The sequence below is a fragment of the Pezoporus occidentalis genome, unplaced genomic scaffold (genome assembly GCF_034315485.1).
Source record: "Pezoporus occidentalis ecotype Australia unplaced genomic scaffold, CSIRO_AGI_Poc_V1 ctg45, whole genome shotgun sequence".
Lineage (NCBI taxonomy): Eukaryota > Metazoa > Chordata > Aves > Psittaciformes > Psittacidae > Pezoporus > Pezoporus occidentalis.
The window spans coordinates 3,019,793-3,038,454 of NW_026915780.1; the positions used below are offsets into that span (position 1 = coordinate 3,019,793).

At 45.7% G+C, this 18,662-nt stretch overlaps 1 protein-coding gene across 2 annotated transcripts in view; it reads right to left on the reverse strand.

Annotated features, from left to right (window-relative positions):
• The window catches only part of DOCK1 (dedicator of cytokinesis 1), a 315,311-nt gene that overhangs the window by 290,379 nt on the left and 6,270 nt on the right, over positions 1-18,662 (reverse strand). For both annotated transcript variants that reach the window (XM_062635214.1, XM_062635213.1), the window contains exon 2: positions 1,633-1,716. In XM_062635214.1, coding sequence (XP_062491198.1) covers positions 1,633-1,716 — 84 coding nt within the window. The remainder of the gene's footprint in view (positions 1-1,632; positions 1,717-18,662) is intronic.

Genomic DNA, 18,662 nt, shown 5'->3' on the forward strand with positions numbered 1-18,662 from the left:
TCTTCAGCTTGATCCATCCCACTACAGCCTAACACAACCCTGTCGTGGACGGGACCAATGGCAGGGAAGTTGCCAGGCAGACACCTGGACACCATCACACATGGTCTGAAACCTCCTGGGGCACAATCTACACAAGTTCCATATAGAGAAACTTGGAGATCAAAGAGCTCAAATAATTACCTAATAACAGCAGCTCTGTGAACAAAAGAGATAAGAATTATGGCATCTAATTTCCCATCACAGCAGGTACGTAATGAGTAATCATTGTATGAAATGTTTGGAAGAACATTAACTTATTTGCATTTCTTTTAACATGAACTCATCCCATGTGCTTGAAGCCAAACAACCAGGAGGGTGTGAAGGGCTTTATTATTCAAGTCAAGGGGAGAAGTGAGTCACATCCACTGTCCCACTTAGCTGGCAGCAGTCATCATTTCATATGGTTTCATGTACGCTACTCAGGATTCAGAGCTTCTCCCACATTCATTAAATAAATCTATTTATATATTAAAAGTACAAAGCTGCACAATATTTAAATCATTCCATTTGCATGTGAATTTTTGCATTATTAGACTTTTATTAGAGCATATAACATCAGATAGAGGAAAGATTACTTTGCTTCAAGTGAAACTTGGCAACTTGAGCTCTGTAAGAAAATGCCAGCCTAGGAATAATGACAAAGTTCATTTGCACAGTGATGAGTAGAGCTTGTTACTTCTGTTGAAATAGCATTGTTTGTTTCAGTAAATATAACGATAAAAACCATCCTATTAAGCCAATATCTAAACCAAATTTATCACACAGAGGTACCAGAAGATCGAGGCCTAGAGAAACAAATTAAGTCCATATATTAAAGTAAATCACATTTCCACAAGACAAAACGCATTACAATATTTTAAACTACGCTTAGCTCTATGTTCCTTATACCCCTCTCCAAACTGCAGCATGCCATAAAAGCCTCAAGTCAAGTATATAATGCAAAAGCTGTATTTTGCTTGGCTCAGTCGTGGATCAAGCAAGAGCTGAGAAGTGTTATGACAAGTTTCACCTTCCGTTGATTATCAAACTCAGCATTCAAATTTCCTTTGACATAGATCAACAGGGAAAGATGTTGGTACGTGTAGTGTTTCTATCAACAGCAAAACAAGCAAAGCATCTGACAAGCCCGAAGTCAGTCCGTGGCACTGTAACTCATGTACCCAGCTTATAAGAAAGATATAAATAATTGAGAGCCCAAGTAACTTTCAAATTCAGATGAAGCTTCTTTTAGCAGCTCTTTTGAGCCTGCTTGAGGAGCTCAAGCAAGCTCTTTTATGCATTACCTGAGGGCATCCATAAAGCATCTATAATTTCTCTTATGTAGATAGGTGCTACAACTGACCCATGCAAATAAAGCTGTGTGAACATCTATCTTCCATAGAAAAGGGAATACTTATTCACCAGGTATCGACCACATGCATCTTCATTCCTATCTAGCACTGGTTAATTCTTGGTTCATTAGGAATAATGTGGTTTGCCCTTTAGCAACGAAGAAGGTAATTCATCAGCTCATAACTCGAGAAGATAAGGTCACAAACACAAAAGGAACAAGTACAAAACCAATGTTTTTAAATGCAAGACTTTCCAGCTTACCTTCATATGTTTCTAGTATGTGCACGGTGTCACCTATTTGCAAGGAGAGTTCATCTGGTCCCCTAGCATCATAGTTGTAGAGAGCTGCAGAGAGGAAACAGCACTGTTAGCATATGTAAGACAACAGAACTTCCACGGTTCTTGTTTCTCCACGTAAGTGTTTTCATTACTGCTGGTTGCCAACCACCACAAAGGATTTTGTTCAAAAAAATTCAGATTAATGTCCTTTAATCCATTAATATTTCCCCTTGTGACAAGTCTCAGAAAGCCACAAGTCCACTTTCGAAAGCCACTTCCTCACTCCATTTATGATGCTTTCCTTCATCATAATATATTCAATTAATTTTATTGTACTTGCCCATCTCCCAGTACTTTGTGTCAATTTTATGCAGTTCTGCAATGAACTGCACTCTCTTCCACTGTCAGCTCAACCACAGAAAGCCTACAAAGTGTCTTTAGAAAACTCAAATTACCATCACTAATATTAAAGAACGATTTCTCTGCCACTTCATTAATTCACTGCAGACATACTATATTAAAAACTGATTTCAGCATTCCTGACTGCCAGGGGTAGCTACATCAAGACACTGTATTCATGGAACAGACTGGTACTACCCCCATTTTATAGCATTAGAATTATCATACTTGATAATTCATTGACAAGCCCCGAGAGCATCCACAACCTCAAATTCACCAAATGGGTTTGTTTTCACAAACACTTCTGAGCTGCTCCAGTCACAAGCAGGGTGAGGAATAGACAATTAAGAGAAACCCACTGCCCTTTCCCCTGCTGAATTCAGAAGCAGCTGAAGAAGACCAAGCTGACCAAGAGAAAGGTCCAATTTGTTCAGATGCAACTCAATAGCAAATCTTACTGCGGTGTGTATTCCACAAGTGACTCCATTGTAGGTCATGAGCTGGAGCTACTTGGAAGAGCTCAACCCTGGTGCTCAGAGTGCTGTGCCAGCGTGTAACTTAGGAGAGAAGAAAAACTGGTTTGCTTTAAAGAAACCAGGTATATGCTACAGGTACATACTGCAGAGATAATGCATGAGATATACTACCAGAGATAGCACATTATCCCCCCCCACCAATGAAATGACAACATGGCCTGGGTTGGAGCAGTCCCAGCCACAGCTACAGGTTGGGCAGAGAAGAGATTCAGAGCAGCCCAAGGGGAAGGACTTGGGGGTGTTGGTCGATGAGAAAATGAACATGAGCCGGCTTCAGTGTGCACTTGCAGCCCAGAAAGCAACCGTATCCTGGGCTGCATCAAAAGGAGCGTGACCAGCAGGTCCAAGGAGGTGATCCTGCCCCTCTGCTCTGCTCTCGTGAGACCTCACCTGGAGCATTGTGTGCAGTTCTGGTGTCCTCAACATAAAAAGGACATGGAACTGTTGGAACAAGTCCAGAGGAGGCCACGAGGATGATCAGGGGCTGGAGCACCTCCTGTATGGAGACAGGCTGAGGAAGTTGGGGCTGTTCAGCCTGGAGAAGAGAAGGCTGCGTGGAGACCTCAGAGCAGCCTTCCAGTATCTGAAGGGGGCCTATAGGGATGCTGGGGAGGGACTCTTCATTAGGGACTGTAGTGATAGGACAAGGGGTAATGGGTTCAAACTGAAACAGGGGAAGTTTAGATTGGATAAAAGGAAGAAGTTCTTTACTGTGAGGGTGGTGAGGCACTGGAATGGGTTGCCCACGGAAGCTGTGAATGCTCCATCCCTGGCGGTGTTCAAGGCCAGGTTGGACAGAGCCTTGGTAAACACGGTCTAGTTTGAGATGTCCCTGCCCATGGCAGGGGGTTGGAACTGGGTGATCTTAAGGTCCTTTCCAACCCAAACTATTCTATGATTCTACAACCAATGAACAGAAACCACAAAAGGGTTTTTGGTTTTCAAAGACCTGGCTGATAAGAAAGAATGTTTGAGAACTGCTGTCTTCAGAAAATAATAAACTACAACCAAAAAGAAATAATTCAAAGACCACTCCTCCATGCCCTTCCCAAAAGGGAATCTGGAAACTCTGAGCACTGAGATTAGCAATGCCCAGGAATTTATCTGACAAACAGCACTGAAAACCAGATTGGGTTGGGAAAAAGTATTAATAATCTGAAAACCATCACAGTTGGGACTCCTAAAGCTAGACTGAGCTTTCATACAGAACAAACTCTAAGAAATAAAACCTAATATCAAGCAGGGCCCTCATAGAATCATAGAACAGTTAGGATTAGAAAGGACCTTAAGATCCTCTAATTCCAACCCCCCTGCCATTGGCAGGGACACCTCACACTAAACCATCTCACCCAAGGCTCTGTCCAACCTGGTCTTGAACGCTGCCAGGGATGGAGCACTCACAACCTCCCTGGGCAACCCATTCCAGTGCCTCACCACCCTAACAGGAAAGAACTTCTTCATTAGATCCAATCTGAACTTTCCCTGTTTAAGTTTGAACCCGTTACCCCTTGTCCTATCACTACAGTCCCTAATGAAGAGTCCCTCCCCAGCATCCTCATAACCAAAGTCAGGAACTCCTGATTTCAGAAGACTGAAGTTAATGGGCTATAGCCAAATTTGCCCCACAGAAGCTTCTGCAGTTCTATAACTGCAGTTATTCCTCCCAATGAGATTACCATGTGTAGAGGTGGTTTATATGCTGTTCTTAACTAACAAAATGGAAAATGTAGTCTTCGTCTTTCACCAGGAGACACTACAGGCTTCTTGTCTTCACATCTCCAGTACACGAAGGGCTGTCCTTTAAGCACAGACCTCCCCTTCACAGAGGCACCTTCCATAACAGTGTCTAAAGGCAGCTTTTTGAAGGTGCCTGATAATCAAATTTCTTATTACTTGTCACAACTCTTCAGGGAGTGAGAGCACCCTTTGAACATGACAGTCACCTCAAAGCTTTCTTCCACCCCTCAGATAACCATCACTTTTCTTTCTACATCCCTTTCCAGGCACGGGGTTGGTGTGCAGCACTGGTCAGAGGTGCTCCAGTGGGACTCTCAGACACTATCATAGGAACAGAAAGACCTGTGTAAGTCACATGTAACTCCCCTTCTCGCAGGAAATCTTCACAGATGTTCAGACCAAAAGAGTTTGCAGGACATTAAGGACATGTACTACACTCCCCACGGGTCACAAAGCACTTCCCTCAAACTTCAAACCTACAGTTAAAGGCAATGAGACATCAGACCCAGAAGGTCTTACCCACCCAATTTTCTCCTATTCCCAAGCAGTCTTAAGCAGCAGGCTAAGGGCTGTATTACACAGAAGTTCACCAACATAAATTACATCCATAAGAACTGGTAACTGGAAGGAAATACCCTCCTGACCTCAAATCTGATAATCCGCTTAGCCCCAGTGCACAAGCAGGAACATCCAAGCAGGCACATGAGAAGGTTTAATCCCACCACGAGGACGGGGCACAGTGCCCAGCACTGCCTCCAACCGTGGCCATGACCTTGTTTGGAACCTCCAGGAGCTACTGTTTATTCTCCCCAGAATTTACCAATTCCAGCTTAAAATGCTAACAACAACCAATACGTGATGCGTTCTCTTGGTCCTTTTCTCTGTGGTACACCTCTTGCTTGACAGACTACAGAGGCATTCCTTTACTTTTTGAAGTCTGAGTGCAAAAATGGAACACAGAGATAGAAATAGCAATATGGAAAAGAACACATAGTCCAGAGTGTAAGATTATCATAAGAGGAGACTTCAGGGTGAAAAGAATAAAATCAAGTGCATCACGGAGACTAATATTAACAGTATTTAAATGAAGGCTTTAGAAGCTAATATAGTTTTACTGACATTCAAACAAGCCAAGGTGGCTATTCCTGGTTTAAGGGGTTGAAGTTTCTCATTATTAACCCTAAATCCTCCCTCCTAGGTATCTGGTGCAGAATACTTTAAAGCCATAATGGCTATTCTGAAGAAGAGGATGATTCTTCAACCCAACTCATCCCTTCAACACTCACAGCCATGCCTAGAGTCAAGAGTGGGTGCTCAACATGACCAAAAATGAATCCAACTCGAGTTTCCACCTTCAGGACCCCAACAAGCAACGCCACTGCCTTGTACCAATACCTCGATATCCCAGTCAGGGAAAACTCACATGATGACAGATTCAAACCCATCCTGTGCTCAATTCACACTTCAGCTCAGCATTTCTCCAACATTTAAATGCAATGACACTCAGGATCAAAGGCAGCTGTGAATAAAAGACATGAGAATTTACATCCAAGGGTGCTAACTGGTGTCTCTTATAACAAGGAGGGTCCCGGAGCAGGAGCATCACTGTAATGACCAATTCTTTTGACAGAAGATGACAAACAGCCATCAGGTGATAATTACTGCCCACAACAGCTCCCACTGACCTGAACTGAGTGAGGAGCAATGGCCATGGGGGAAGATTCAGCTTTAAAGATGCACATATGTGGAAAAACACATCAACAAAACATCCTCATTTTGGCTTGCAGCAGCACCGACAGATCTTGAAGCAAAGCACCAAACTATAAAGTGCATTCCACCCCTGTGATTACAAATCAAGGCTCGAACGACACTGCATACTCTGATGTAAGCTAGCAGATAACTCCCTCTTGGGGTACTTCTTTATGAAGAGTGATATCAAAAGATGCTATGGCAGATCAAATGTTTGATTGGAGCAAACAACAAAGCTTTAATTAAAGAAAAAGAATTTGGAGGAATAAAGCATGAAACCAGTACTTCTGTTTTGTCTGATCAACTGTATTCAGAGGCACCATTTCAGATACTTTAAAACCTGAAGAATAACTTCCAAGTTTTTATTACTTTAAGTTTTGCTTCATTTGGAAAATCCAAGTCTCAGAGTGACAGACTTCTGGCGTGGAGAGCTAAGCTAAATGAAGCGCTAGGAATACTTACACTAGGGAAGAACAGGCCTCCCCAGCATGCTTGAACTGGGAATCAGGGTCACTGTTTTGGCAAAGAACTTAGGAGGCTGCCTAAGTCAGAAAAACCTTGGCTACAACATATATCCAAGACAAGGAGCATGGTCACTCCAGCATCGGAAGATTTATGACTAAGACCTAGTTAACCTCACGGCTAACAGTAATACAGCATCCCAATGCTCTTCATCCATGCACAATATTTTTCCTCTCTTATAAACTTCAACTGAACAGACATACTAAGCTTTTCTATTGCAACCAAACACTGTCATCCTTTATCACACAGGAAAATGAGAGTTGCAATGTGTTTTCTCCTTAAGGGAAACACGGTTTTAGACTGGAAGAGGGTGGGTTAAGTTAAGGCATAAGGAACAAGTTTTATGATGTGGATGCTGAGGCGCTGGCACAGGGTGCCCAGAGCAGCTGTGGCTGCCCCATCCCTGGCAGTGTTCAAGGCCAGGTTGGACACAGGGGCTTGGAGCAAGCTGCTCCAGTGGAAGGTGTCCCTGCCCGTGGCAGGGGCTGGATGTGGATGAGCTTTAAGGTACCTTCCAACCCAAACCAGGCTGGGATCTGTCACAGAGGTAACTTAAGAGGCCATATTAGAAGAGATACCAAAGCCCCTGTTAATGAGGAAAGATTCTGCTCTCTAACCTACAAACACACTGGCATTCCACAGAAAGAATGGAAGAGTTACCACAGGCTCTTTCAACCCAGCGTCACTTCCTTCAGCTTGTAGTCTGCACTACACATGAATCTCAGTTTCATACAGCCCTGTGTACAGCAATCATAGAATAGTTAGGGTTGGAAAGGACCTTAAGATCACCCAGTTCCAACCCCCCTGCCATGGGCAGGGACACCTCACACTAAACCATGGCACCCAAGGCTCTGTCCAGCCTGCCTTGAACACCGCCAGGGATGGAGCATTCACAACCTCCCTGGGCAACCCATTCCAGTGCCTCACCACCCTCACAGTAAAGAGCTTCCTCCTTAGATCCAATCTAAACTTCCCCTGTTTCAGTTTTAACCTATTACCCCTTGTCCTGTCACTACAGTCCCTAATGAAGAGTCCCTCCCCAGCATCCCTGTAGGTCCCCTTCAGATACTGGAAGGCTGCTATGAGGTCTCCACGCAGCCTTCTCTTCTCCAGGCTGAACAGCCCCAACTTTCTCAGCCTGTCTCCATACAGGAGGTGCTCCAGTCCCCTGATCATCCTCGTGGCCTCCTCTGGACTTGCTCCAACAGCTCCATGTCCTACTTATATTGAGGACACCAGAACTGCACACAGTGCTTCAAGTGGGGTCTCACGAGAGCAGTGAACTTTGGATTTCAGCTCCAAGATGCAATGAGCAGAAATAGGATGGTAAAAGACAAAACAAATTCATGTTGACAAAACCACCCTGAAACCCCCTCTCATTCCCACATCACAGTCAGAAGGTTTCAGTGCCACCAAAGGTGGTTTTCCTCATCAGCTGTACTTTCAGATGAGCAAGTCTCCAGGTAAAGGCTCTCCCTACTTCCCTTCCCCTCCCACTGGCACCACAAAGCAGATCTACACTGAAGTACTGCAATGCCAAAAGCAAAAGGATTAGTGTGGGCACAGAAAGAGCAACTTTTTCAACTCTAGGAGTTGATAAAGAAAGGAACAATGAATAGGGCATTACAATAATTGTACTAAAACCCCATTTATTGCCACAGAATAAAAACCAAACCCCTCTGCTGAACTGCCCCCATTAATCTGCACACATTAGGAAAATGAGGACTGCAACACTAAAAGAATTACAGAGAGGTGACAGAAGGGGAATAAAAGGAAAGAGCAAACAAAAGTACCATCAACGTACACTGAAAAAGCTTTTCTGTGACTGCATGAAAACGGAGATGTTAAGAAACCATAAAAACAATATTCCCTGGAATTACTCTGCAATAAAGGCTGTATTAATCATTCCATGCTCCTAAAAGCAAGCAAGCCACATTTAACACATTACCAGCTTTATTTTAATACTGTCTTTGGAAAGGAATCAAAAAGACAGTGCTTTATGCCTAAAAGCAGACTGAATCTACAGAGCTGAAAGCAAAGTCTCTTGCAAATTCCCTATGTTCAAAATAAAAGAAACCTGAAGGTTTTCCTATTATCTCTAAATGGAAAGTGGTTGCCTTCAGTATGAGGGGGGCTCCTTTATCCTCTGTTACTTACCCAGCCAAGCCTCCAACATTCACAGCTGAGGCTAATGGAGAAGGAAGAAGAAAAGAAGTAGAAGAGTCAGGAGTTGCACCCAGGATTTATTAAAGACCATTATTTCATGGGTGCACCAAGCAAGGGTTGCTCTCCCTGCCACACTGAAGTCACCTTGTGTTTTATCATTCCTCACCTCGCCAAGCTTGGCTCACAGTTCACTCTTCATATCAGAACCACAGAATCCCAGGTTGAAGGGACCTCAAGCATCACCTGGTCCAACCTTTCTAGGCAAAGCATGACCTAGACTGGATGTCCCAGCACCTTGTCCAGCTGAATCTTAATAGTGTCCAATACTACGGAATCCACCACTTCCCTGGGGAGATCATTCCAGTGGCTGATAGCTCTCATGAGGAAAAAGTTTCCTCTTGCAACCAGTCAGAATCTCCCCAGAAGTAATTGTGCTTTATGGTACCTTAAGATCTCTCAGTTCTCATGTATCAACTGATGGTTAAGCACAGTTTAGAAAGAGCAAAGGGCCACCCAAGTCTCTACACACATAACTAGACACATCAGGTTTTACAACAGATGGCAACACAGGGGAGCAATATGTTCTGCAACACATCAGGTGTCTTATCACTATTCAATAGGAATTAATTAGCTGAGAAAACTTCATAAATCCAGAGCAATCCCCAACCTTGAGTCATATTCAGCCTGGAGAGGAGAAGCTGCATGGAGACCTCAGAGTAGTTTCCAGTGTCTGAAGGGGGCTACAAGGATGCTGGAGAGGGACTCTTCATTAGGGACTGTAGCAATAGGACAAGGAGTGATGGGTTCAAACTGAAAACAGCAGAAGTTCAGGTTAGATCTAAGGCAGAAGCTCTTCCCTGTGAGGGTGCTGAGGCGCTGGCACAGGGTGCCCAGAGAAGCTGTGGCTGCCCCATCCCTGGCAGTGTTCAAGGCCAGGTTGGACACAGGGGCTTGGAGCAAGCTGCTCTAGTGGAAGGGGTCCCTGCCCATGGCAGGGAGTTGCAACTGCATGAGCTTTAAGGTCCCTTCCAACACAAACCACCCCGATTCTATGGTGCCTTCTAGAAGTGTAACCGCCCTACTGCTGAATCCCGCAGGTAGAACTCGAGTAGGACAGAACAAGTTGCACATCTGTCCTTTCTGCATTAATTAAATAAAGAGTTCTGGAGTTATCCAAGGTTTCCAAGAACCACGTCCAGGTTCTTGCTTTCCCTCCTCCTCCCTTTTAAGCCAGATACTTTTATCTTTAGGGAGCTAATGAAGCAAGATGCCAACTCACTCTCTTTAACAGCTTTCTCCCTCCTCCTTCTTGCACCTTCATTTGTATTCATGGTACTTCACCACTAAGTACAGAGGGTGCAAAGCTAGTGTTAAAGAAAAGGTATCATCACTGACTATAACAGCATTAATAATGTGTCATAATCCATAGAGTACAAGAAGCACAATCAAGAACATTCAAATCAATTTTTAACATTAAAGTCCATTAACTGAAACACATTAGGAGCAAGAAGGAATCGGAACACCCTGAGCTCTCAACACTGGCTTTGTAGAACAAGCAAGCTGCTGACTTAGACAAACAGAAAACATTATCTAGGTAGATGTCTTGGCATCTGTCGTCTCATAATGCACAATCACAAAGTAAGCGAGTTTAGATATTCCCCTGAATTTCCTGCTTCTCACCAGGGGATGCTAAGAAGTGATAACTTGGCTCTTGCTATGGTGGGTCTACAGGCAACACCCTAAAGAAGGCAAAGACAGCGTTTGAGGTGCACTGTGCTTACTAGGGTGTAGCTGAAGAACAGGCTTCAGAGCTTTTAGTTAACTGAAATTCAAAACAGCCTCTGCCTGAAGCCTTTGCAAAAACCTTCAATATTGCAGCCTTCCAGTGCCTGAAGGGGGCTACAAGGATGCTGGAGAAGGACTCTTCATCAGGGACTGCAGCAACAGGACAAGGGGTGATGGGTTCAGGTTAGAGATAAAGAAGAAGCTCTTCCCTGTGAGGGTGCTGAGGCGCTGGCACAGGGTGCCCAGAGAAGCTGGGGCTGCCCCATCCCTGGCAGTGTTCAAGGCCAGGTTGGACACAGGGTCTTGGAGCAAGCTGCTCTAGTGGAAGGTGTCCCTGCCTTTGGCAGGGGCTGGAGCTGGGTGAGCTTTAAGGTCCCTTCCAACACAAACCATTCCAGGATTCTATGATTTACAACAACACCTTTTTCAGCTTCCAGCTGCTTCTACACAAAGACGAGCAAGAATGAAACCCAGTTACATCTGCATGAGGTGTTTAGCAAGAATAACGCACAGTACACCTACCTTTGTTCCATCTGAAGATATGTGACACATCAGTCCCCTGCTTCAAGCTTCTCCCTTGATACTGCAGCAAGTCTCTATTGCACCCAACATAATTTTGCTGCAAGTGTGCCTTTTACTAAGCATTTCTATAGCAGTGAGCTTAATGTTACATATATCTTAATAGTCATTTCAATGCCCATAAGAATCAAGTTCAACACAATAAAACCACAATCACACTACTGCAGAAACAGTTATCAAAAGAATGGCTCCTGCAAGACACTATTTGCTGCAATGTAGAGCTGGTGATGCAGAGCAAAAAGCCTAAAGCAAGGGGGAAACAGGACTATGGGATGAAGTTCTCATTCCCTACTGCTCTTCCTCAGTGTTTCTACAAGGAAAGAAGAAACTGAATTCCTCAGGAAAGCTTATGGAGCAGAGGAGAGAGAAGGAGTTGTGGGCTTTTTACACATCAGACCTTACCCAACATACTTTTACTTGCCATCACCTTATTTGTCTCAGTCCTTCCAGCTGTCTCCAAGAGCAAGTACAAAGAGAGAGCACAGCTCCAGGGTCAAACAACCCCTGAGGAACTCATTCTGCTTCCTTACAAGTAACAGTCAGAGAAAAGAATTACCTGCTATGAGCTGCCATTGCTCCGCCAACACTTTGTCTTTCCCACAACAGCCAGGTTAGCACAGAAGAGGGAAATCCATCATACCTTGCCCCAAAGTTGTATCTTATACCAGAATTAATGGAAAAACACAACGGAAGCGACCTGAACAGCACTAAAAGAGCGGCATTTTGCAAAAACAGGGGAAAATTGTTTCTCTCCCAAGCACTAAGACATCACATGCCTCGTGCCGCGTCCAGAGCGGCAGCAGAGTTGGCTTCGGCAGCTGGTCTGAACAAAGGGTCCCTGTCCACCCGCTCCAGGCTGCAGAGAGCCAGGATCTCATCACCAGCCCTGCCACTAAGGATGGCGTTTCCTCACCACGCTGTCTGAGGGAGCTCATATCCATGCGCACTCAGTGTTTCCCACCTAAAGGGAATTCTCTGAACCCACACTCATTTTTATGTTCATTCTAAAAGAAATTAGAAGGAAATTTAAATGATGTGGTGTTGCTGTGCTTCAATGACCCAGCATCACATTCTACCCACTCCATAAATAGAATAACAGAATGGTTTGTGTTGGAAGGGACCCTAAAGCTCACCCAGCTCCAACCCCTGCCACGGGCAGGGACACCTTCCACTAGAGCAGCTTGCTCCAAGCCCCTGCGTCCAACCTGCCCTTGAACACTGCCAGGGATGGGGCAGCCCCAGCTTCTCTGGGCACCCTGTGCCAGTGCCTCAGCACCCTCAGAGGGAAGAGCTTCTGCCTAAGAGCTCATCTCAGTCTCCCCTCAGGCAGGTTAAAGCCATTCCCCTTGTCTTACCCTTGTGCACTGGCCCCTTATGTCCTGGAGCTCTTTGGGTCAGTAATGCAATCCAATTTCATGTAACTGCACATGTCCCTACTACCCAGGTAAACATCTAATGCTTTATTTATTTAATCCTTTTAGGCTCACAATAACAGTGAACACTCAAGAACAAAACCAACAAAGTGCAATATAAGAAATACCAAAAGAATATCTGGCTCTGCATCGCAAATCTGGGGTTGCTATTTTACATTGTTTGACTCACACAGGATGGAAACTACTGTCTGAGAAATACCTCTGAGCTACAAAACTATCTGTTCCCAACTCCAGCCGCTTCACTTGGGAGCAAGAACTGTTTCTTCACCAGAAGAGCTTAATAACTGAAAAGACTGGGAAAGGGATCTTTAACCACTGCTTCAACCCTTCCCACTGCTCTGTCATATGTCACTAAACTCATTTTAGACAGGAATCAATGCAAGCTGCTGTGATTGTGAGTAAATGCCAACCTCATGAAGTTTAACCATGCCAAGTGCAAGGTCCCACACCTGGGGTCAGAGCAGTCCCAGGCACAGCTACAGGTTGGGCAGAGAAGAGATTCAGAGCAGCCCAAGGAGAAGGACTTGGGGGTGTTGGTTGATGAGAAACTGAACATGAGCTGGCTTCAGTGCCTGCTCGCAGCCCAGAAAGCAACTGTATCCTGGGCTGCATCCAAAGGAGCGTGACCAGCAGGTCCAAGGAGGTGATCCTGCCCCTCTGCTCTGCTCTTGTGAGACCTCACCTGGAGTATTGTGTGCAGTTCTGGTGTCCTCAACATAAAAAGGACATGGAACTGTTGGAACAAGTCCAGAGGAGGCCACGAGGATGATCAGGGGCTGGAGCACCTCCTGTATGAAGACAGGCTGAGAAAGTTGGGGCTGTTCAGCCTGGAGAAGAGAAGGCTGCATGGAGACCTCAGAGCAGCCTTCCAGTATCTGAAGGGGGCCTATAGGGATGCTGGGGAGGGACTCTTCATTAGGGACTGTAGTGATAGGACAAGGGGTAACGGGTTAAAACTGAAACAGGGGAAGTTTAGATTGGATATAAGGAGGAAATTCTTTCCTGTGAGGGTGGTGAGGCACTGGAATGGGTTGCCCAGGGAGGTTGTGAATGCTCCATCCCTGGCAGTGTTCAAGGCCAGGTTGGACAGAGCCTTGGGTGCCATGGTTTAGTGTGAGGTGTCCCTGCCCATGGCAGGGGGGTTGGAACTGGATGATCTTATGGTCCTTTCCAACCCTAACTGTTCTATGATTCCATATCCCAGTCTTACCGACATTCCAAGTTGTTCGTTGCACACTGCTGCCCAACATAGCAGCAGGGAAGCCAACAGGAGAAAGTTTGCCAAAGCCAAACCAGTGAGCAGCATCAGCAGAGATGCCAATAAAGTGCAGAACAGACCTGATCAAGGTCACAGATGTCACTGTCAACAGCTATAGAGGTACTGCTGCCAGGCTGTGAAGGAGGAGGCAGTTACAGGCTGCCAGGCCAAAGTCATACCTTCTAGAGGATCTCTGATTTGCGATGGCAGCCCAAATAGTTACAGAACAACCCTAAAAGCAGCCATAAACTGCTTTTTTTTTTTTAAGCCAACTTACTAAAAACACCATCAGCAAAACCACTACTGCAGCTGCACCACTCACCCTTCACACTGGAATTAAAACCAAAAATGAAACCACAACACAGGACACACCAATCCCAGATGGGACGAGTTAAAAAACAAGTCTCTGAAGTCCACCCCACTGAAGAGTCTTGGTCAAAGCAGTACCAGGACGCAATGGATTGATGGAAACAACTAACACCTCCTAGTCACGTTAACAGGCAAGCGTCAGACGGCACAGCAGCAGAAGGTGGATGAAGCTCTGTATCTAAAGCACACGCCCTCTGCTAGAGAAATGATTCAGCCCCCACATACTGCAAACAAGTGAAAAGAGTTTGCAGTTCATCACTGCAGGGCTTATAGATGCCATCTGCCCCAGTTCTAAGTCTCCAAAGATAAACAATATTCCCCACCAACACAAAGGGTGAAACAGGGGCAGCTGGGAGAGCAGGAAGGAAGGAATTCAAGCAAGGACAAGACAACAGGCGATGCCTGCAGAAAACTGGTGGGTATTCAGAGCACAGGGTGCCCAGAGAAGCTGTGGCTGCCCCATCCCTGGCAGTGCTCAAGGCCAGGTTGGACAGAGGGGCTTGGAGTAAGCTGCTCTAGTGGAAGGTGTCCCTGCCCTTGGCAGGGGTTGGAACTGGATGAGCTTTAAGGTCCCTTCCAACACAAACCAGTCTATGGTTGTATGACAAAGTAGAAGAAATAAAGCGCCTTGAAATCATTAAACATTATATGATACATAAAAAACATAAACCAGAAAATAATCAGGTAGCAAAAAAGCTTCCATGTCAAAATCATGGACAGTTTCGAACCCTAAGTACATTTTACTCAGCAGATACAAAGCAATATACGTTGGTACACACAGAGCCCGAGGCCAGCAGTGCATCCAGCAGCCAAGGCCAGACATGAGGAAACACATCACCATTACCTAACATTCTATAGGCTTCAATGTAAGCAGTAGTTTCTATGTATTAATTAGAGTCATAAAATGGTTTGTGTTGGAAGGGACCTTAAAGCTCATCCAGCTCCAACCCCTGTCACGGGCAGGGACACCTTCCACTAGAGCAGCTTGCTCCAAGCCCCTGTGTCCAACCTGGCCTTGAACACTGCCAGGGATGGGGCAGCCACAGCTTCTCTGGGCACCCTGTGCCAGCGCCTCAGCACCCTCACAGGGAAGAGCTTCTGCCTAAGAGCTCATCTCAGTCTCCCCTCTGGCAGGTTAAAGCCATTCCCCTTGGCCTGTCCCTACAGGCCCTTGTCCCAAGCCCCTCTCCAGCTTTCCTGCAGCCCCTTCAGGCACTGGAGCTGCTCTCAGGTCTCCCCTTCAGGAGCCTTCTCTTCTCCAGGCTGACCCAGCCCAGCTCTCTCAGCCTGGCTCCAGAGCAGAGCTGCTCCAGCCCTCGCAGCATCTCCATGGCCTCCTCTGGCCTCGCTCCAACAGCTCCACGTCCCTCTTGTGCTGGGAGCCCCAGATCAAACAAACTCTGATGAACAAACCATTAGCTCTTCCCATTACTTAAAAAACGGTAATTAAAACCCCCACTTCTTGCCATCTTGATGGCATTTTTTTATTCATGCCCTTATATTTGGGGACAATATCCTTATATTTAGTCAAGAGAAAGTCTAAATAGTCTCACAGACCCTTATCTCTAACTTGCCTGGCCCAAGTGACATATTAACCATCTCTCCACTTAGTCACCCAGCTGCAGTGCAACCCCTCCTTCAGAGGACACGACCCACAGGCCATTCCAAGCCACTGCCTTGACAATCTGCAGCCATTCCAGGGTCATGATTTGCTCTCTGGAGTCATCTGCACAGCAGATTTTTTGCAGCAAGAGTCCTTTCAAATTGTTCACCAGCTGCGTCAGGACTTGGAATCTCAAAGCATCAATGACTTCCATCTGGCTCAGCATCGGGATGTTTCCTGCTGCAGCGTCCACTACAGGGATACTTCTGACATTGAGCTCACCTCATTCCTGATGCATGGCCTTTACAACAGATACTACTACACAAACAGCACAACGAAGCAGAAGCAACTCCTCACTGAAAGCACCCAATTACATCCCATGAACCATTCCCTGCTGCCAGTATTCTTTCCTGCAGACCAGCTGGCAGGATTAGGAGGATGTTAAAGCATCAGCTGGAAGGCAGGCTGGAGACGCAGCTTTCCGTGATCTGATATCCCTGCCCCTTCCAACTCCCTTTAGCCTTATGCAGGGACCACAAGCACCATCTTATTTCTTCTAAAGTATTTTATTCTATGTACGGAAAATAGGAAAGCCCTCCTCTGCGAACACAACACAGCTGAAGGTCCTTGGGCACTCGGTTTGGGTACATTCTGGCATCATCAGCTCCTTGTTTGGCAGCAGTTCCTCCTCCTGGGACCCATGGGCTATTGAGCTCTGTTCCCTAAACATGTGTTGTTTTATTCCATTCAGCTTCAAACTGAGTGATGTCAGTACTTCCGTGCTTTGTTCCGAGGAGGAGGAGAAGGCAGAGCAAACACAAACACCCAGGGCTGGAACACCAAAAGGTATCTGCATGCTGGAAGGAGCTCTCAGGCACATCATGGTTCATGTGCTTTCACATATCCAGCCTGCACTACCAGATGAACAGAGTCAAAGCTGCTCAGGAGCTATGCCTCCAGGAAGCACTGCGAGCACTCAGTTAGGAACTCGCCACCTCAAGCCAAGAGGTTCCTTCAGGAGGAAGACATTTCTCCATGATGCTACCAAAAACACTCCCCACACACAGGGCTCCTATGGGAATGCTCCTTTATTACAGTGAGCTTCCAAAACCCCTGCACTAAGCTCCAACTTGGAGCTGTTCAGGCAGGTTTTCGGGCTTCATGTTAATTTCTGTAGTAAAAATGTAGTAACTGCATTACTTAGACAACAATAGGGATACATACAACAGGGCGCCTTAGGAAACCAAGTGTCTACATGCACTTACACGGATTACGTACACTTTTACTCCCATTTGTGTTCATAAACTACAATGCAAATCTTGCATCACTTACTCGCTGGTATTTAACCTGCCAGAGGAGAGACTGAGATGAGCTCTTAGGCAGAAGCTCTTCCCTGTGAGGGTGCTGAGGCACTGGCACAGGGTGCCCAGAGAAGCTGTGGCTGCCCCATCCCTGGCAGTGTTCAAGGCTGGGTTGGACACAGGGGCTTGGAGCAAGCTGCTCTAGTGGAAGGGGTCCCTGCCCGTGGCAGGGATTGGAGCTGGATGAGCTTTAAGGTCCCTTCCAACCCAAACCAGGCTGGGATTCTGTTTGGTTTTCTATGACAGTTTCTTTGTCCTGCAAGTGAGCTGAGAGGAGAAACCCTCAGGAAAATCAGGATATTTGTATGATTTTCTTGTCTTCTAGGAAGACATTTTACTCCTCCAACACCCTTCAGTAAAACCAGCCACCACAAACCTCCGAAATCAAGTTATGAAAAGGTTTGTGCTAAAACAACATCAACAGCTCCCTAAATAAAGCAGCTGTGCTAAAAAATAGTTCTTAAAAAAAACCAAATTCAAGTATCACAGCCAATAGCTACTTCAGTTATCCATCTGTTTTGTTACCTGTATGGATACATGACACATAACAGTTCTCAATGGGATTGTTTCAGTTTAGTGACAAAGCTACATGGAGCAGAAAAGTATTCCTAGAGATATTTCATGTTTTGCTGATGAAACAAATTCAGCAACTGCTGCTGCTTTAACATCAGAAACCACATTTAATGCCCAAATTACATAAAGAGGGAGAGATTAATCCTACAAATATACAAATGCTTGCACAACAGCAGCCTGAAAAGGCAGATAAAAGTTTCAGAATTCCAAGAATCGTCTTTTTCAACATTCCTTTTGGTTTAGGTTTCAACTTTCCCCCCCCAGAAAAATTAAAACAGGAAAGTACTCCAGTAATTCTTTAAGGAGCCCATGAAAAGCATTATTCAGAAAACAGCTATTGACAGAATAGCCTTGGGATCTACCACAGGCCAGAAAACCAAACTGAAAGTGCTTGTAAGTTTACAAGAAAACTAAAATAGCTGAATGCTCAGTGGTCCATCTCCCTGAAGGTCAAAGACAGCCCACAAAGAAGAGCAGCCCATGTATTTTATAGAATGGGTTGGAAGGGACCTTAAAGCTCCTCCAGCTCCAACCCCTGCCACGGGCAGGGACACCTTCCACTAGAGCAGCTTGCTCCAAGCCCCCGTGTCCAACCTGGCCTTGAACACTGCCAGGGATGGGGCAGCCCCAGCTTCTTCGGGCACCCTGTGCCAGCGCCTCAGCACCCTCACAGTAAAGAACTTCTTCTTTATATCTAACCTGAACTTCCTCTATTTCAGTTTGAGCCATCACCCCTTGTCCTATCGCTACAGTCCCCAATGAAGAGTCCCTCCCCAGCATCTTTGTAGCCCCCTTCAGATACTGGAAGGCTGCTCTGAGGTCTCCACGCAGCCTTCTCTTCTCCAGGCTGAACAGCCCCAACTTTCTCAGCCTAACTCCATACAGGGGGTGCTCCAGCCTCTGATCGTCCTCGTGACCTCCTCTGTACTTGCTCCAACAGCT